This window comes from Diorhabda sublineata, chromosome 8, assembly GCF_026230105.1.
Source record: "Diorhabda sublineata isolate icDioSubl1.1 chromosome 8, icDioSubl1.1, whole genome shotgun sequence".
In the NCBI taxonomy this organism is placed as follows: domain Eukaryota; kingdom Metazoa; phylum Arthropoda; class Insecta; order Coleoptera; family Chrysomelidae; genus Diorhabda; species Diorhabda sublineata.
The window spans coordinates 25,915,469-25,936,237 of record NC_079481.1 but is presented as its reverse complement, the minus strand read 5'-3'; the positions used below and the strand labels follow the sequence as shown (position 1 = coordinate 25,936,237).

At 32.2% G+C, this 20,769-nt stretch overlaps 1 protein-coding gene across 1 annotated transcript in view; it reads left to right on the top strand.

The window, feature by feature from the left end:
- Nucleotides 1-20,769, top strand: part of LOC130447332 (protein O-mannosyl-transferase Tmtc3-like) — a 177,816-nt gene that overhangs the window by 139,822 nt on the left and 17,225 nt on the right. Inside the window, exons 9-10 of the mRNA XM_056784097.1 lie at nt 8,091-8,353; nt 11,125-11,329. Of these exons, the coding sequence (XP_056640075.1) occupies nt 8,091-8,353; nt 11,125-11,329 (468 nt within the window). The remainder of the gene's footprint in view (nt 1-8,090; nt 8,354-11,124; nt 11,330-20,769) is intronic.

The following is a 20,769-nucleotide window of genomic DNA, read 5'->3' as shown; positions in this document are numbered from 1 at the left end:
ATATATATATATCTTTAAACATACATGTAAAAACAATTCTATACTAAAATTCTAAATTTGTTGATAAAAATTCGAGCATTGAGCTCTTAAATTTTTCGTTTCTTTCATTATTGAATTATTGAATTTCTCATTCCAAACAGCCATCATTTCCTTGTCTGTTATGATCTCACAGTAACATGCTTGGACGACTTCATTTTCGAAGAAGTGCGGGCGGCTGAATGTTGCCGATGCAACAGCTATGGAAACATCACTAGTGGAATGTTGATTCAAGTTTCCATTCAAAATTCACATAAATGATGTCTTTTAGATGTTGAGAATGACATCTAGTCTGTCACACTAATGCGACTAGGTTTACTGTAATTTACGTCGTCGAGGGCGTTTAATTCAAACTTTCAGTTGTATAAAGGCTTTAACAATCTTAATATGATGTACAATTGCGTACCTCTTCATGGTTTAATTTGACGTAACTGACACAAAGAATCGCCCATTATGATTGAACCACCAACTTTAAATCTCTTTGATTTACGATCTAATTAAAAAAATGACATTGAGTACCACATTTTTCAGCTAAAAAACAAAAATATCAACTTTAGTTGTAAATATTTTCATTTAATAAATACAAAATCAAATAATAACTTTCTACCTGTACTAAGAAGAAAATTTGTACTATTTACAAACATATTAACTAGAAACAACCTTAAAGAATAAATCTACTTGTCAAAACTGTCACTACTACATTAACGAATTATTAGTCTCACTTCATTTTTCATTTTCATCTTTCCTATCGATCATGATTCAGTTGTTTTCCAGGCCTTAGATATCTGACTTGACATTACTGGTGTAATCTTTTACTGTCGGTATCCTTCAACATATCTTGTATCTTCTTCTGATCCTCATGGTTGACCTGGTGTGTCCTCATGTACTAAAGCATGTTCACAACTCGCTCCAATCTGAGTTTTTGCTAGGGTTGAGGTAAAGTACTATGGGGATAAGGAGCTTGGTCTACAGATCTAGCTTGGATGTAATTCCTCCGAGTCATTATCTTGCCTTCTTCAACTTGTCTACTAGGTAGTCTGCGTGATTCTTAAAGATCATTCCTTGGTGTTGGAAGACTCATAAGTATTTGAGATTTCTTTTCCACGTTGTTGCAATACTGTATGTTCGACAGTATTAGCAATACCACCGACATACATTCATTTGTCGGATGTATTTTCCCTTATATTTGAAAGCAAATAATTACAAAACCAATTTTCAAAAACTTCTGCTGATGATAATCCATTCATGAATCTTGAATTTTCTTTTGTTAATAACAACGACGTATGTATCTTTTGTTGATATAACATATATATCTTTATTCGAATAAAATCGTTTTCAACTTCTTCTACACTTTTAATTAGATTACCATTACTGTTTCTTTTTTTAATTACGAAGAGGTTTCAATTTGATTTCTCATACTGGCTTTCTTATTTGGTTCGTTTTTTCAATTGCGACAGTTGCTGCTAATCCTTGACTTTTTGTTTTGTGAATATCTACTATGACTAGCTTTGCACTTAGGGTCGGATTATTATAGGTAAGTATCCTATGTTTATTTAAATTGGGATATTTATTAAATACCTTGATCTTATTTAATTTATAGCTATTCTCCTCTTGGGTTAAGAGCAACTCACAGACCTGAATCTTAAACTTACATCATCAAGAACTAGGAGCAAAATCTCTCAAATCCGAAAACTTTGAAATACATCTCATATATTAAAGTCGGTATGGCAAATTCCATATTTTTTGCACCTTCAAAATCATCTCGAAAAATAATCTATTGTGTGTGATTTATTTCAGATATATTCGAACGACAGCGGTATATTTTCAATTGTATATTAAAATCTTCCGATTTCCGATCATTCACCCGAAAATAATTATCATGTATTTTCCCCATAATCAAATTACCTTTGTGCAAACAAACAAAACATGTCAACAGATTTTACTTTAAATGATAATGGTTAACTGTCACAGCTATTGTTTTGTTCTATGTTTGTTTCATGCAATAAATATACAATCATAGAATGTAAAACTGAAATTTGTAATCTGCTTGGTAAACAGATTGCTGCAGTTTTATTTCGATTTCCAACAATAATAATATATATATATATTTGTTACATAGAGTACTCTATTATTAAAAGTTCTATCTTTTATCAATACATCGAATGAAATTTAATTATTCCGTAAACCAAATTAATAATTTTTAGAAAAATTATATACAATCAGAGTAACAACAATATATTGATACAAATTGAACTTCAATAGTCCAGTGTAGGACAAGGAAATGTCCTAACTTTTGAGATGGCGTTGTGAATAGTAGGAGTAAACTTGAATAATTCTGTGTCTTAATTCAACATCATTCAACTCATCTGAAAACCTCCCGTAATCGAAACCATCTGAGTCAGTTCTGAGAGGCATTCATCCAGTTCGATTGGATTCTTCTAAAATCACGTTGGTGAGCGTTCTGACGAGATCTTCATTCGAAAATATTTTTTTGCCAAGCGTCTATCCGCAAACTTAGCTCAGTTCTATTTTAACTCTGGAATTCACTTGGAAGTGCATCAGTTATACCTGATACAGTTGCTTCTTCTCTAAAAAGAATGTTTTTTGAGGTTTTCTGGTCTGTATGTAAGTACTTGAATAGTCATTGACCCCTTTCTCTTCGGGATAATGATATATCTGATTGAAAAATATGCTTTAGTTTCCTAAATGGACCCCTTTATCAACCTAATCTCATTGCGGATTTAATGCTCTAAATATTCATACAAACTGACTTTTTGATTTTTCATATGCGAAGTACTCAATTTTATAAACGTTGTGAGGCAAATATTTTTCATGGATTTCTTCTTGGATGGGGAATTTAGTACGTACGGAAGTGACATGTTAAAATTCACCGAAATGGAACTAGAAGAAAGAGAAGATCTGATGGCTAGAGTATTTTCGAAAGTAACGAAATGTACCTTCAACAATTATGGTCCTTCCGGTTAGATGCAGATTCGACGCTCTCTGTGTTTTATCTCTTAACATCGTCAACGAGAAAATTTACGTCTTCTTATGGTTATGGTTTATTCTTCTCAGGAATTTCTTTATTATATAGTTGCACGGTTATCGTGGGACTAAAGATCAGACTCTACCTGCTCAGAGCGAAATGCCCTGTATGAGGTAGCATTTGACGATATGCCTTCGCTTATAAGGAGATTGTTCATAAATTTCGTTTAGTTTCTTTTATCTGTGAGTATAAATTGTAGACATGGTTTAGTTGAATCAGGTCTTCTAAAACAAATGTGCTCCAATCTCGTTATTGCATTCCCCCTCGCAATGTTATTTCCAGCAAATTTAGTGAAATACAAGAAATAATCTACATACAGAGAATAGTTCCGACTCCAGTACACATTGACTGTTATAGAAAATCGACCTTGCAATCTTCTAAGCGGTTCCTTAGCAAGCATACGACCGCTTTAGAACTGTTCAATCATTCTAAGCTTTCTATTTTCCACAAATAACCTCACTTCTATACATACAAGATAATTATCCTTTAGGACTCAAGCTAACGTAACTGGCAAGAACGAGTATACGCATTTGAATTTCTCATTACTGACTTGCCTTATGAAGCGAGGGTTTTGTTTAGTAACGAGCGCGTGTTCCATTTTTTGAAATTGTAAACGAGCAAAAGAAATCTTTTTATAGTGAGAAAGTGTCAGCTTGATGTCCAGTGAAGGCTTATTTCTTTGAGGAGAGTAATAGTTGGGATACCACTCGTATGTAAATATGCCACAACAATTTCCAAAACCAACCTGCAATAGAATAATTTGGTACTAATGTGTATCCAGCAGATTGGTACAACAGTCCATTCTATTATAAATTCGACAGCTGTTAGCATGCGCTCTCTTCGGATTAACTTGATGCAAATAATTTTTCTGAGGCTACTTCAAGAGTGAAGTCAGCAACTCAGTACATAGTACATAGCATACTGTTCGTCATGGAGTGAGCTGCAGTTGTATAGACTACAGCAGTACTTTTACTATAAGGAACACCATTCAAATCATGTGTTGTTTGAAACAAACTTAAATTATAATCAAAATACCGCATTTGAGCTTCTTTCAAATATCTGCCCTCACATGAACTGTCTAAATGATAATTATGACGAGAGCATTTTTAATCACTGAACACTATAACTGAATTAATATAAGGCATGATAAATAATTTTCTATATTTACCTAATAATAGCTCCAGATTTGGTTAGGTTACAGCTATAGCCTAAGGATTACATAGTACTGGTACCTTTAGGTTTATTGGGACTCATAACAGAGTTGTTTTCAACAAATTCTAATGATAATCTAGAGTATGTGCTGGTAACTTCTTTGCTCTTACAGATTTTTTGGTCCAAATTTTGTTCTATACCAAGAGTGAATGAAGAATGAATTTCGAACTTAATAAAAGGAAGATATGTTACTAGTAGGTTTTTTCATCTATTTAGGAGATAGAAGTGGTGAAAATCGGAGCGTTTGCACATCAGTTACAAGAAAGCAAGTCTCCTATCAGTAAGGTCCCATGTGTATTCGAATCCAGCAGCACCTTCCCAACATAAATGAACATATTTTGCACAATTAAGCAGATATTGAAGAATCACCTTTAATATAAAGACAACATGGCGCGTCGAGGGACTGTGATAAATATAGAGCTTGTTCTTACCGCAGTGGCGCGTAGGCCTTGTCCAACAATATGGATGACCATGAATTTATTAAAAAGACTGTTCATAGCTACCAACTTTCCATCAATTCAATTGATATAGTCCTTGAAATTTGCCTCTTGTGAGTACATTACTTAATAATTTCAAAACTGCCAACAGTATTTCGTAGTGGTGACGAGGAGTAGTTAGAGATGCCTCCATAGATACCTTAATAAATAAACAAATCTGCCCTCACGGGTCTTCTGAAAACCCCCAAGAAAAACCAAAGACCACAATATCTTAAAGATACGGGATAGGCTATATAACTGCCTCCGGACTTTTCAGTCTGCATTTACGACATGCTGAAACATTTTCTAGGAATAGAGCTCCACAATTTTGATTGAAACAACAAAAACACTAGTTCAAATATGCTGTCGCTACTTCACATACTGCAAACCTTTTGTTTGGGCGGTCTCTAAACAGGTGGATATCATCTGGCTGCCTAAAAGTCCTGATTCAACCGCTATGAAGTTTTGTTTATGGAATGAACTGAAGGAAAACATAAACAACACACCTCAAAAAATTGAAAGCAGTCGAAACAAAGAAATTTTGGATATTATTTCAGATAACTTTCGGCCAGTGGCTGCACATTAATAAATAATTCTTTTGCTTTTTGTACTCGTACAAAATCATTTTTTCCAATATATTTTCCAATATTTGGAATATAACGTATGGAAATGAGGAAAACACTGTGGGATATTAACTCATATATATTATACTCATTGGTAAACTTAGATAAGTCATTTAACAAATATCAGTAGTTTTCGATTTAATGTTTCAAACGCATATATTTTTCAAAATAAATTAATTGAATGAGAAGTATTGAAGAAAAAAATTCACAAATCAGGTTTTATTCTTTATAGCTTGCTAGGTGAATTTCTTTTCCAGCATAGCGAACTTTTATTAAGATTTATTGCATTCAGTTTCATTTACGTTTTCCGTTATTTGTTACTGGGAGAGATAAAAGGGAATAATATAAAACAAAACTTTAGTTCGCGGCGTGAAAACCGATTTCCAATCACAGCAATTTCGAGACGATTTCATCTTTCCGCCTTTCAGTAACAGTAATGCCAGATTGTAACTTCAATTATTATTGTTGAATAAAATCTAGCGGTTGACCTAGATGCGCAATGTTCCAGTCAGTGTAATATCCAGAGCAACTTGGACGATGTTAGGCAATAAGAGAATTCCAGAAATATTATTTCCATATAAATTCAATTTAATTTTGTTATAGGAATATTTGTAACATAATTTTTCTCAGCAAGTTTGAAATAAAATACTGAAATTGAATAGAATTAGAATGAAATTTGAGTTATTTATCAAATTATCAAATTCTTAATACAGTTATTATGAAACATTGTAATCAGAATTCTGAATTAGCATCTTGAAAATCTAAATTGTCTCATTTTGAGTTAATTGGGCTCCTTTTTCGAAAACAGGAGAGACGAGGGTTATTTCAAAAGTTTCCGAACTTAATCAGAAGATATCAGGTATCACTTATCAATACACTAACTACGTTGAGATAATTTAAACGTAGCCTTATCAGCAATATCATTAATAAAGTTTTTCAAATGGTATCGGATTACCATCGGATTAGGGTTCCATAAACGGTTCCTAGTCCTTATTGACTAAGAAAAGGACGGTTTAAGCAAAATAATTCGAATGAAACAAAAAACAAAGAAAACAGTGGATTGCAAAGGGCGAACCTGCTCCGCAAAAACAGATAGGTTCAATCGACCAGAAAAGTGATGACGAATGGATGGAATTGTCTTCATGTACTTTACTGAAAACGGTGAAAAAATAACGGGAGACTATCAGACACCATAATTTGATAAGGTAAAGGGAGGAATTGCAAGGAAAATAGCTTTTTCATTAGGATAACGCAGCTTCTCACTCTTCGGTAAACCCAATAGTTAGAATTCACGAATTGCACTATGGATCGATTTGCCACAAACAGTATATACCAGATCAGGCCCTAGGGACATTTTTTTGTTTCCTAACCTTAACGAGGACATTAGCGCATACGTGAAAACCTATTTAGAGAACAATAATGGCAATTATTACTTGAAAGGGTTAAAAAGACTAGGGAATCGGCGAAATAAGTGTTGAACAATAAAAATGTCTTATATCTTTGTTACCTCTCATTTAAAGAATTTAAGGATTTAAGGAAGCAGTTAAGTGAAAGAAATTTGTTATTCCAACACCTTTTCAATTGATAATAACCTCCAAAGATTGGAGACTTTTCCGTTAATCTTGATTGTTCTTTTATTTATTCCAAATACTTTTTGTTGTATAAGATTCTTACAACACCAACTTTTATAATTGGCATGTCTTTTAGACTTCAGGCAACTTACACAATTTTCAATTTTTTCGAGTAAAAGATGCATATTACATTGCTTGATGGCACCACGCTAAATGGCTAAGACCAGACTATTGTTCGAGTTTTGAAAATTAACTGATCTTTTTGCCTTGCCCTTAAAATGCGGTCACCCTGCTATATCCTCACAAATTTTTCCCAGCAACGTGTGATTATTAATTTTCCATCAGCTATAAGTTCGCAAATGAACCAAATATTCAACTGCAACATTGCAAAAATAACATCGAATGGCAATTGCACAAGATATTTGTAACATGGAACAAGCAGAAAGACATCCTTTGCTGCTTGATAGCATTATTGGTTGGTTTTTGCTGTAAGACTCCAGAATAAATTACCATATTCAATAGAGAGTATCATAAAATGATTCAAGACCAGAAAAAGCCCGCAAGAGCAAATTGAAAGTGAAAACTATGCTTATGTGCATAGTTAGAAGTCATTCCATGAAGCCTAGAAACATTCTCAGTGACCTTATTCGCGAGATCTATTTCTATTCTGAAAATAAAAACTTTGGTGAGGGAGGTTACAACGCCTGGAAAATCGCCGGAATCAGTGTATTATTACGAAAAAGAATGATTTTGGACAGATCCATATTGTCAATGAATAATTTTATAATAAATAATTTCCAAAGCATCAATCTCATTATTCAATTGTTATAGAGTGTGTTTCTATGAATTTATACTAATTGTTTTTTCACTTAATTTCATTGATAATTACGTGATTCTTTTTAATTCGAAGTAAACATCATGTTGTTTCCAAATAACTGTACGACACTTTGAGAGTTTATAGGATTATATAGATTTCGAATCTGAATTAATCTAATTTTCATAAACGTCTCTAATGTCAATTTGTTTTATTTATTTCAATAACATACTTCTTAACTAAACTTCATCCTCTTTCGGGAGTTCAATATTTATTTAAATCTAAAACTCCAAATAAATTTCACCTTTTCAGTTGGGAGTGGTATTTTTGGAGCAGGGAAAAGCTTCCCAAGCCTTGGCTTACCTGGACAAGGCTCTTGAATTCGATCCGGAACACGAACAAGCCCTATTGAATTCAGCGATACTACTACAAGAATTCGGTCGAGCCGATTTACGTAAAATAGCTAGAGAGCGATTACTAATTCTTCTTGGTAAAGATCCTAATAATGAGAGAGTACATTTTAATCTAGGAATGCTAGCTATGGATGATAAAAACATAGAGGAAGCGGAAAATTGGTAAGGACAGTCTTTAATTAATATATTTCGATTTGAAAGTCAATACGTAGTGACTCGAAATTGAAAAAAAAACAACTTCTGTATTTATATTGATGTAATAATAGATGCTAGCACTAATTAATTTTGTCGAAAATATTTTTAATCAAATTTGTTAAATCAACCAATCAATATTATTTTAATGTTTTAATTATTGAAATTGAAAGAAATTTTAGCTGCTGCTGACTACATCATATAAATATATGTTATTACAGGTAGATAATGTGAAAATAATGCTGTGACATGAAAAATATTTCTCATAGGATCTCTCTTTCCTGAGTTATACGCCTTCAAAATTGGAAATCAGAACTTATATATCAGTATATTTTCTAAATTTTACATTCGAACATTATGAACTTTTAATTGATGATTTCATAAGTCCATGTAGTATGTTTGACGGAATAAATAATTCTACACTACTATCTGAAGGTGGCTCATGCCCAATGATTATCAATCCGTAACTTTTACAGGACATTATGTACAATCTAAAGGTAGCAAATTGAATTGTTTGATCGATTTTTCAATTTGATGAAATGGTTTAGGTTATGCTACTTTGTGAAAAAAAAAAATGATATATTCATTTTGTAGTGAGAGCAATATATCAGTTTTAATTAAAAATCACAAATTTGGCCAAATTTACAAAATTGTAGTTATTTTTCTAACAACTAAAATTGTAGTGTTCAGACGCCACTTTTCTAATTGTGTACTGAAAATATAACCTTTCCGATCAAAGGTGGTTTAAAAACAGTTTTATGGTTTTTATCATATTTTTCAAAGTGCCATTCATTTATTTCAAATTAGATTTCTTTGATTGAGGTTGAAGACTTGTTTGTTATCATCCTGCATTTCAATATACATTACCACGTTTTCCTTTGCCCATAATAAAAGAAATTGAGTCATAGAATTTTGATAGAACACTCAGGAAAAGTACGCCATACACCGATCCAAATATAAGGAAAGTAAAATGAAATTGAACGACTTGCATCGGTCATCTTCACTGGTGTACCTGAAATGCACATTGAGAAAGACTCAATGTGCCCGTTCCAAGTATATTTCGGTAATAGTTTCTAAATGTCACAGCATTATTTTCACGTCATCTACTCACTCCCGAATTTTTTGCATCTCGGAATACCATGTATAGGTATAAAATAGAAAAAAATATGTTTACTGAGAAAAATTTTACTAAAATAATTATAATTGGGTTCTAAATAACTTAATGCTGTTCTTTGACGTGTGAACCTTTGTAAATTATGTATCAGATACTAACAATAGTCAGACATATTCGTATCCCAGAAACCCTGGTAGCGCTCTTCCAAAGGCATACGATCTGATTGCTCTTCGCTCATATCTCCTAAATTTTCCGGAAACCTTTCTAGGAGACTATAAAGGAAGAAGAGTTTCATTTTCTTATTGCACTCAATACTTTTTAATTGTAGCTGAACGTCTTCTACAAATAATCTGATTTTTTATTTCCGAGAAACTTTTGAATAACACAGACGAAACCTGTCATCGTGACATTTTTAAATTGAGTATCTTACGTAAATTGTCCAGTTTGGGGGCCATCAAAAATACCTGCTTTAATATCTATTATTTTCTTTCTACGCTCCATATTGTCTTGAAGACGTATTGAAAAGGGCAACTTAGTGTAATCACTTGGTTGACCGATAAAAATGTTCACCATTCTTAAGAAACTGATACAAATTGGCCACTTATAGTCATTGTCATTTTATTTTTTCACTATAATCTTCCGTTACTTTTCCTTTGTGAGGAATAGCTGTTTCTGCGTACTTTTTTCATCACGTCATAGAAATACATTTTGTGCTGTCAATTTATAGTTAGGTTCCTATTATCTCAAGCCCATTTTTACCAACAAGTTTTTAATATTTAAACAAAAAGTAATACCGTTTCCTTTTTCTCTCTCACATTCTTGATGCAACAATTTTCAAACATGTTTAGAAAAATTTAAATCTCCCAGAATACTCTAAAAAAGTATTTTTCACTGGTATAATTTTTCTATAATCTGTACACACATATTCTTCGTATATATAGCAAAAATGATCTGTTCATACATCTCTTTGAACTACTCATGACTCAAAACCTTCTGATCAAATGATAAAAAACAAAAACGAAGTAACTGGAGCTGTTCAAGAAATTTTGAAGCTAGATTTAACAAAAACTAGTCACAAGTGAACATTATCAACCACAAAATTTGCAGCAACAGACAAAATGCTTGCAGTTGAGAGTAATCATATTGCATGCTCAAAATTCAGACTAACAAATCGGTTGAATACATTGAAAATTTACTTTCTCACATCTTTGTCGGTTTTTTCCTCCAAATTCTCCAACTCTTCCGGTACTTTGTGGTAGCACATGTAGTTGTTTCCCTCTATTCTTCGTAACTGTAAGTCTTCCTTAATTTTTTGATTTTCATTGTTTTAACCCAGAATATTCAATCCTTATTCATTCTTTTCTACATTTACGAATCATCTTAGTTGATTTTCTTTTATGTGTTATCCTGCACATTTTCTGTTCAATATTTTCTCTTCAATGGGATTCTTATTCCCATAAAAAATACATGGATCAATAATAATACCCTTTATTTGTTTAAATCATATTTAAATTGGTATTATAAGCATCACAAATGTATTCACTTCAAAATCTTTATTGCCAATAGTAATAAATCGATACAAATTCATCTTCTAACATGTGAACTCATCTTCAATAATTACTTTCAGGTTTCGTCGAGCAGTTCACCTTAAAGCCGATTTTCGAAGCGCATTGTTTAATTTGGCTCTACTACTTGCTGATGACCAGCGACCTCTCGAGGCAGCCCCGTTTCTTAACCAGTTGGTCAAATATCATCCAGATCATGTCAAAGGACTGATACTACTCGGAGATATCTACATAAATAACATCAAAGACTTGGATGCGGCAGAAAATGTGAGTATTCCCAACAATTTAATTTTGTATAAAAGTTCTGTACAAAACAAAAGATGAAATTGTATCATTCGAAAGTTTACTTTCAGGGTGTGACAGATTGTATAGACAAATTTTCAAAGTAAGTTTAATGGTTTCCATTTTGCAAATGAAATTACAATCTACTTCCAAGTGAAATCCTAAAAACTTTGTTAGTTATTAAAGGAATATTAGTATTATGTGCCCCTACATCTGCTATAGTTTTGGATATTATCATAAGATCTGTGGAAATGGCACAATAAGGCCTTTCTACTGATTGATTCTATAATAACTGCCACAACATACTGTAAAGATAATATAACATAAGATAAAAAATAATATAACAAAATTGCCGTCACATTCGTCAAAATTTAGATTCTACTAACATAATCGAACAGGACCGACTTCACGATCTACATCAGTAGACAATTTCGTAACATACACAGACATAATTATCTATAAAAAATACGGTTACATGGAGAACAAAATAGAGAATTATGGTGAATATTGAACTTGGTAATATAATTTTCATAAGTTAGAATCTGACCTTGCCTTCGTGATAAAAATTGAAAGAATAAACAGGGCAATCAACGATATCAAACTTGAGAGCAGTTTAATAGTTTTTCTGCTATTATATTTAGAATTTCAATTCAATTTTCATTGGAAAATGCGAAAAATCATCTTCAATTCCTCTACCGCTCCATCTTGAGTTCCAAAGCCGTGGTAGGGGCTAAGTTATAACCTTGGAAGCTTTATACCAGTGTGTCCTACATATTTTCTTTCGAATTAGGGTAGAGACCGCGTGCTGGCCAAGCTATCACTACGATACAAACATTTTCCCTATACATTCTTTGTACTTGACCAACCAAAATTAGCTGTTTGGTTTGGTCTACAGTGTAGATTTTATAGAGAGGGCGAAACTGAATTCTGGTTCACTCCAAGTATACACAAGGAATATTTCGGACAAGAAATACAGATACAATAGAACTCTGAAATTTGAAGGTCAGCTGTTGATGTTGAAAACATTACAATAAACGGTTACAATGACTTGTAACTTTTTAAGAGACTTTTTAAAACTTGTTTCTTCAATTGAGCCATCCTCAGTGGCGTTAGAAAATTTACCACGATGTTCTAAACTTTAAATTTTTTGGAGTGTATATCGAACTCAAGTTGAATTTACATTTTTTTTCCTTTCATTTCAAGATTAAATAAAAAATTGAGTTTATTTTATTACGAGAGTAAAAGGAAGATGATAAAGAGTACAAAATATTACCTTACTATTAACTTACTTTCAAATTCAATACCTACTTTCCTTCCGGATAGATTTTGAAGTATTTATGTTTATACGTGGCTTCCTCTTGTTTATTGCAGATCCTCAAATTTCACGAACTGACAAGTATTAGCTTGGTAACAAAAATATATAGCTAACAGTTTCTATTTTGTTTGAAAATACTCTATATTCCATTTATTGCAAGAATTGTGTGTAAACACAATAGATAATCCCATAAACACGATAAATTTAGGAACATGATATGAATGATAAAACATAATATGAAAGAATAAAATAGGCTTTATCCACTGAAATATTTTTACCAGGAGAAAGGCATATGATTAACTGTATGTTTATAATTAATTACATTTCGAAATAATAAACTCCAATTTATAGAAAAAATTTCAAATATAAGTATCTCTTTTATACTAAGACTGAAGTTTATTATCAAAGTCCATTGTAATATTAATTGCGCTGTTAAAAATATTAATACATTCTATTATAACGATAATAGCATTATTGCATGCCTTTTGTGTTCAAAAGGGGAAGTAAAGGATCGATTTGAATGGATGACCCAACAATAGATTACTAAGGGTAAGTTATTTTTTCAAGTTTCTATTTTAACTGGCGACTATGAGATACTTTAATGGAATATTGCCGACAATTCACTATAAGGATTCATCGACTATGCGTAGTATATAGTATGGTGCTAATAGCTTCAATATGAGACAAACAAAACAAAATATATGGGGTCGTTCAAGTATCATTCAAGTATTATAAATCAACAATCACAAAAATGATGTAGGAAACATTTGTTTAAGTTTAAAATATGTCAATATGGGCTCAATAAACTTTTACTACTAATCTAAATATATACAGTGCTTTTCAGATAAAAGTATCCACCTTTAATAACTTTTCTAATACTGGTATTTAGAAAAAATCCAGAAACACGTCAATTTATTATAACGATTATTTTGATAAAGTGAATATGATGATAATTATTATAACAAATATTATTTGATTTATTACTAATTTCATATTTTTTTTGTTAAGACAAAGTTTTTAAATTTGACTTCAATTTCCGTTCCTAATTATAGTACAACTATAATTGTTGCCGACTCCTAGTTTGGAATGTTTTTTTTATGTTTTCTGCGTATATATGTGGGGTATCTTGGTTACGTTGCGTTAAGGCTCGCTGAAAATAATAACATTGAGCGACTGGACTGAAAAGTTTTATGACTTATCAAAAACTTAACCTCACACGTTAGTCGGTTTTATTAGCAATAAAATGGCCAATTTATTATTAGTATACTTAACGAATGTGTATTGGAGGTATTTCCAAAGTTACAGCATGAATGTCAAAATTCCCTGTTATAAAACCATTTTAATATGCCATAATCATTCCCCTGTAATAGTTTCGAATAGGGTCACTGTATATTTGTAATATAGATAATAATCATATCCGGAGCTGGTCGAAAGCACTGTAATCGCAAAATTTATAAAAATCGATAGCTAACGCTTATACGAACAAAATGATATAGGGAATTATAGGCGTAATTATAATAAGTCAAAAATGTCTGATTTACTGATTCAATAAATTAAAAAACGGGAAAACTTTTTTTTAAAATTCACTCGCATTGATATGATCTTTGAGAGGTCACGAAAAGCATGTATAAAGGGTTTGTGATGGTTGATAAACAAAAAGGTTGTTAGAAACGGTAAGTTCGACTGTAAGCCACAATAAATTAATAAACATGCGTTTCGAGTCAACCAAAACACACGTACCATTAGAATATAACAACATAATAATATAATAATCCTTGAATCTATATAACGTTCACCTTATGAATAATAACATCAATATTTCTGTAAATCAATATATAAGAGAATCAGCAAATATAGATAGATATAGATAGACAGATGTTGTTGTCGACAGTGACATTGCTATAAATATACTCACCGACCAACGTGTTGTCAGAGGTCAGTAAACATAAGTTCCAACTGATTGGAGACCCTCACCCTCCTACAACACATAGCGATCTTTCAATCACCACAGGTTGACCTAAACGTTTCTATTTGTATTGATAAGTGATTAGTATGTCTTCAACGTAACTTCAGTATCTTTATTGCAACGCGACTACACTTCGAAGCTTAAGACCCTGTAAAACTGCTAATGGAGCTCGTTAATCAAACGGTACACTTCCGCTCAGTATGCTCGGAGCATTCGGAGAACGAGGACAATCCCTATCAAATAAATTGCTTCTATATAAGTAACTCCGCCTATTGATATGCTGGAAAGATGACGATGAAAAGAACAACCACGGACGGCCATCAACGACCATCGTAGCTGACAATGCCACGCGAGTGTGAGAACTTTTCATCTCAGACTGACGGTTAAGTATGCTATCATTAACGTACCAAGATAATCTCAACATGTGCTAATATGATCCAAAATTTTGGATAATGTCACTATAGCTCACGAGACTTGGGTCTTTGAAAACAAAACGGAGCGTAATCTCTGGAAAGCACTTGCCAGTACTCCTCTCTCCAGGATGGGCAAATACAAGGTGAGAATCATACTTACCGCGTTTTATGTAATTCGCTGAGTGGTTTTTCATGAGTTTGTAGCCACCTGATCAACTATGAACTTAAAATTTCAGCCTAAAATTACTGATACTTTGTTAAAGCAGGGGCTCAACGATCTCCTAGTCTACGAAGAGATCAGTCGTACCTCCACCCGACTTCATTTTTAACGTATCAATAATAAGATTACTCGGAACTAGATGCTAAAATCAAATGCTTAGATCTAAACAGGAGAGTGCGAGGTCTGACAATTAAGATATGACACCGTTTCCACTGATTATTCCAGGCGTTGTTGCCATTTTCGAAGTCTCTTAAAATATATTTTTATGGTAAAAAAAAAACAATTTCGATGAATTTTTCTTTCTTTGTATGCAATAAATTGGACTGATTTAGTACATCCATTGGAATGATAAATAAATAGTATTAGATCCCAATACCTGAATAATTTTCTTCTTTCTCAATTAATGGTAAAAGGAAGTACTCTAGATTCAGAACATTACACATATTGTACACTTAAGAAATGCCAACGATTGAAATCATGCAAATAGTTCGTTCCGTATTCATTTTTTTGATCACCTAAAAATGGAAAAGGTATGAATTCTATTGGAATTGAATGTGAAAAATTGTTGCCCATGTGCCGAGCCTCTCTTATGTTAAATCCCTTTTATTGCAAAGGACGGGATGGCACCGTAAATGGCTCTCTTGTTTCGTGATTTACAGGATACTCACATGTACCTTGTTGACCCATTTCGAAATTAGATTTAAAACGTGATAAGAATTTTTGAAGTTGGAAATAACTAAAGTGACACAAATAAAAGTGACCGCGTAGTCCCAACTATTAGTCCGAGAAAATTATCAACTATATTATAACGTATTTTTTACTTCTATTTTATGTCCTTATTCATTCTTTCTATGGTGTGGGATGGAGTTTGAATGAACAGTATAGTTTCTTAACACTATAATCTATTTACACTTTACAAATATTCACAAAACTAATTTATTCAAAATAAACTGTGCACTATATCTACGATACGAGTTTTCATTTGTCTTGGAATTCTAATATTATACAGTTCTCTCATCAAGTTGATATTTCGTGATTTGTTCCCGATTATTCTTTCACTTTCTTCTCTCTTCTATTTCACAAATTGATCCATTATGAAGACTGCGGATCATTCTTCTTCTATTCTAACATTTTTTACAAAATCTATAGATTTTAAAATTTCATAGTTCCACATAAGCATTCAAGTTATTCATACAAGGAATAATACTCTTTTGAAATTTGCCAATTTTGTTGTCTGTAGACAGTAAAAGCTTTAAGATCGCTGTTAATCAATCGACCATCCGGCTTTCTATAGTGGTAAATGAAATAAAAAGTTACTCTAACTTGGTTTTGGATAATAAAACGGATGGGATTACAAATTAACTTCATATTCGATGAAAAATTGGATAATTCTCACAATAGCGTGGGTATGAACTTTCTTTTCATACTAGTCAATTCCAGATACACAACTCAGTATTCACCATTCTATAATTTTCTAATACAATTATCTCCATTTAATCAAACAACGTTGCTACAATTTTTCTCAAGAAAGTTCCTCTTCGAAGCTTAAAAATGCCGACCCTTTTGGATTCAGGATCGTACAGATACAACCACGATCCATCTTTCCGTAACTATGTTCACCATGTTTTGCTATACCTTTCATCACATTTTTCAATGATACATTTAACCCAATCCGTGCGTTCAATTTTCCGTTCATTCTAAAAAATTCTTGCCTTTTTACACTTACAAGCGAGTCCGATGTCTCTTCAATTTTGTCATTCTCTGTTGTAACGATAATATTAGTGATCCCTACATTCCAGCCCCCTATATCCATTTTGGTCATATGTTTTATGTCATTTGTTCCTTACCTTGTCTCAATGTTCCAACGTTTCAAAAATGTCTTTTTTATATGCTTCAATGTTTTCTCAATCTTCTCCTATTATATGTTTCAACATGGTTCCTTCCTTGATGTTATTATGTTTAACACTTGGTTATGAACATTTATCTTAACATATTACTTATTCGATATTTTCTAAATATTATTGTGGGCCAATAACTTTTATCTACTTAACTTTAGCGATAATCATTTAACGTATTATTTTCTTTCCCATTACAACTTTTTACATCAAGTCTGATAGAAAAAAGTTCTAATCGTCTTAGGAGAAATTATATTTTCGATAAAAAATTGCCCGTTGTAGATTATTTGGGGTTTCTTATTACAAATAATAGACTCCAGTGGTTCACCAGACTCATAAAGAGAACCTAATGATTATGGAAAAGTTTTTAACGTCGCTTGTCTCCAATATATGGGATATATAAACGAAGTGGTAGCTTAAATATGAATTTGTTCTGGAAAGTCGAGTCAAATTTACTAGAAAATAACAATGTAAGTGATAACAAAGTTAAGCTAATTTATGCTGCGTCTAAGGATTACTTTACTCTCTATATTGAAATCAACAAAATTGAATTGGGTCATTTCTTAGAAGATTTAGAATTATAGGGATATATAGAGATATGAAATCACAACACTTTGTAGATGAAGGCAACTTCTTTGTTGGTTACATCAAATTAATTTGGATACTTATAGTCAGATCAGTGGTGTTGGTAAAATGTAGGAGACATTTGCTTCTGGTACTTGTGCTGCGCTTATCATTATAGCTGCAAATTCTGGGAAAAGAAAGAGGAGGTGGTGGAAAAACAAGGCACAAACCAAGGCTATAATTTAGAGTCTAAGCACCTCTAAAAAAGAGTAGCTTGTCCTGCGATTTCGTCAGATTATAGAAACGAATTTACATACTAGCTGCATTAATTCTAATAATTCAAGCTTACTAATGGAATGTTGGTTGGTAATGGAATGAACCTGATAAAGTGAACAATAATAGTAAATTAATACCTCAATAGTACTACGGTTGCCTTTGGCGGTTTCTTTGAGAAAGCTCGGTGCTCGGTTTGTAAGCAAACTACATATTGTCTTCCGACATGCACTAGTTCCACTTTTACAGTGTTTTTCTTCTTTTCCTGGTTGCATAGAGTTTTAAGGGACTTTTATATACATTTGTTTTGAAGTACTAAACCAATATACAAATTTCGTCGTATTTGAGATTTTTGTCTCTGTGTTTTTAATCGTGTTGTCCTACAATGCAGAGACATACTTAGCAATAATTTACCTTTGAAGTGGGATACATGGTTAAAAGCAACTGGCAATAAATCTCTCTGATATCATGTCGCTCGATGCTGCGTGTGTTTTGTCATCTTTGCGTTGTAAAAAATTTGTATCCTGATCTGTATTAGTTACGAAGTACAAGAAATTTATGCATATCCGACATTAGGAATATTGTTCTGAGAACCAAGGAGTGTTTAAAGCAATTTTAAGTAGGTTCCATGCAATCCTCAACTTTGCAAAGCAGTATAACTTGAGCATTATAAACAATGGAATTAGTGGGCTAAAACACACAATAAAATATCTTTACATGTGAAACTAAGTTACGACTACGAATCAATTTAAACTTTTTTGGCGTTCCTTCAAATTATTTTGGAAAAAAATTGTCAAAGAAGTGTTACTTGAATATTTAGCACTATTAATTTGTTATCTCTCACACTTGTGATACTTTATATAGGATTCAAGAGAGTACATCCACTTTTGTATTTTAAAGCCGTTGTTCTTAATAGTTTTCAGTTCTTGGAATTCTTGTTGTCCGTGACAGCACAGTTTCTCTTTACTAGTGTATCTAAAATGTAGGTTTTAGGGCCAAAGAATTCCGAAAACAGATCAATGAAACAGACATCTCAACTTTTTTTTTTCTGGTAATGCGGAAGTTTGCCCAGTGACTCAAACTCTCGTATCGACTGTGGCCGGTTTGAAACTACACTTCAAAAATGTTTTCCTGTTACATTCTATATGTTTTATTTGCTAATATTTTTGATATAATGCATTTAAATTTGGATTTCTAATCATACAAAATGGTTTTTGTTGATATATATTGAAGTTTGGTTGTTTTAATTTTTTTCTGAATTTTCAAATTAAACCGGTCAGTATTGAATCATCTTTTTCTGCAAATATGAGTGAAAAACTTTTTTTGGTCACTTTTGGAATTATATTTTTCTTTTTTATTTTTAGATGGTTCAAGTACGAGTGCCGCTATTTGAATTTAGAGATATGGCAAGACTGATGTGAATATGTCGAATATGATATTGACATCATAGAGTTTGATATTTTTAATTGTGAACGTACTTGAACGTGTTACCATACGGGTGCTATTTGAATTGAATACGGATAATTGAAACATTTATTTTGACAAAAGAAATGGAATTGAGTCGCGAACATTTTCGTGCAATTATTTTCTATCACTTTCGATGTAGATTAACCAACAGCATTATGCCAATCAACTCGTCAAGTTTTAGTGATGAACTACCTTATGAAGCCTCCGTGTTTTGCTGATTTCCGAATTCATTCGTGGTCATAGCTCGCTACAGGATAAATTTCATGGAGGTCGTCCAGAATCGGCTGTTGTGACAGAAAACATCGATGCTGTGTGTAAATATTGCAATATCGTTATTGTGTATTAATTCCACTTGCATACATCAATATTGCATTAACATTTGTCTATCCATCCATCACCATGATAATGCGAGATTAAAAATCAATTACGAACTAAACGTTTTTTTACACCTGAAGAAGCGGTTGATAAGTTCAAATCACATGTTTTGGAGGTACCTCAATCGGAATCTAACAAATCCTTCAACAATTAATTCAAACGCATGTAAAAGTGATCTTAATGGAGAATATTTTTGAAAACAATAAATCCATATCTAATTATAAATATTTGCCTTTTTTTCTCGAAACTTAAGTGTTAAGATAAATATTTTTTTTATCATTATTTCTCCATATATTTCTGTCTCTAACAAGCATTTTCGTGTTTTTTTCTACATGTCTATTTGAAACATTTTCTTCCAGATATTTCTCTTTACTTTTCCTCTCTAACCTCTATCATTCTCCTAGCTATTTGTTGTTGGCTTATTCTCATTATACGTCGTAACTAATTTACTGTTTGCTTTTTCTATTAATCACTGTTTTCTTTATGTGTTTGATCCTGATTTTTCCCCATTTTCATCTTTTTAGCATATATTAACCAAATTCATCATTTTAGTACTTGAAATTACGGAATCTAAGATTTTCCAAATTTTTTTTTCGATGTTGTCCCTTTGCTCTATATCTTTCTTAATAAAAATCTTCCTCTTACCACTAGTATATTTCTGAATCTTATTTACTCAGTACTACTTTCATCAGTTTTGACGATAAATCAACAGACATGATGATTTTTTTTCCAGTTAATTGTCATCTATCTGGAAAAAACCTAATACATCATATTATTTTTGATTTCACACTCAAACTCACCTGTCAGTAATACTTCAAATTTCATCTTAGTAATTACTGAAAAAACACAATTCTCTTTGGTTAATGAATAATATATTGTGATCAAAGATATCATAATTCATTTTTTTCTAATGAATGTATGTGTCCATACAAAGCCA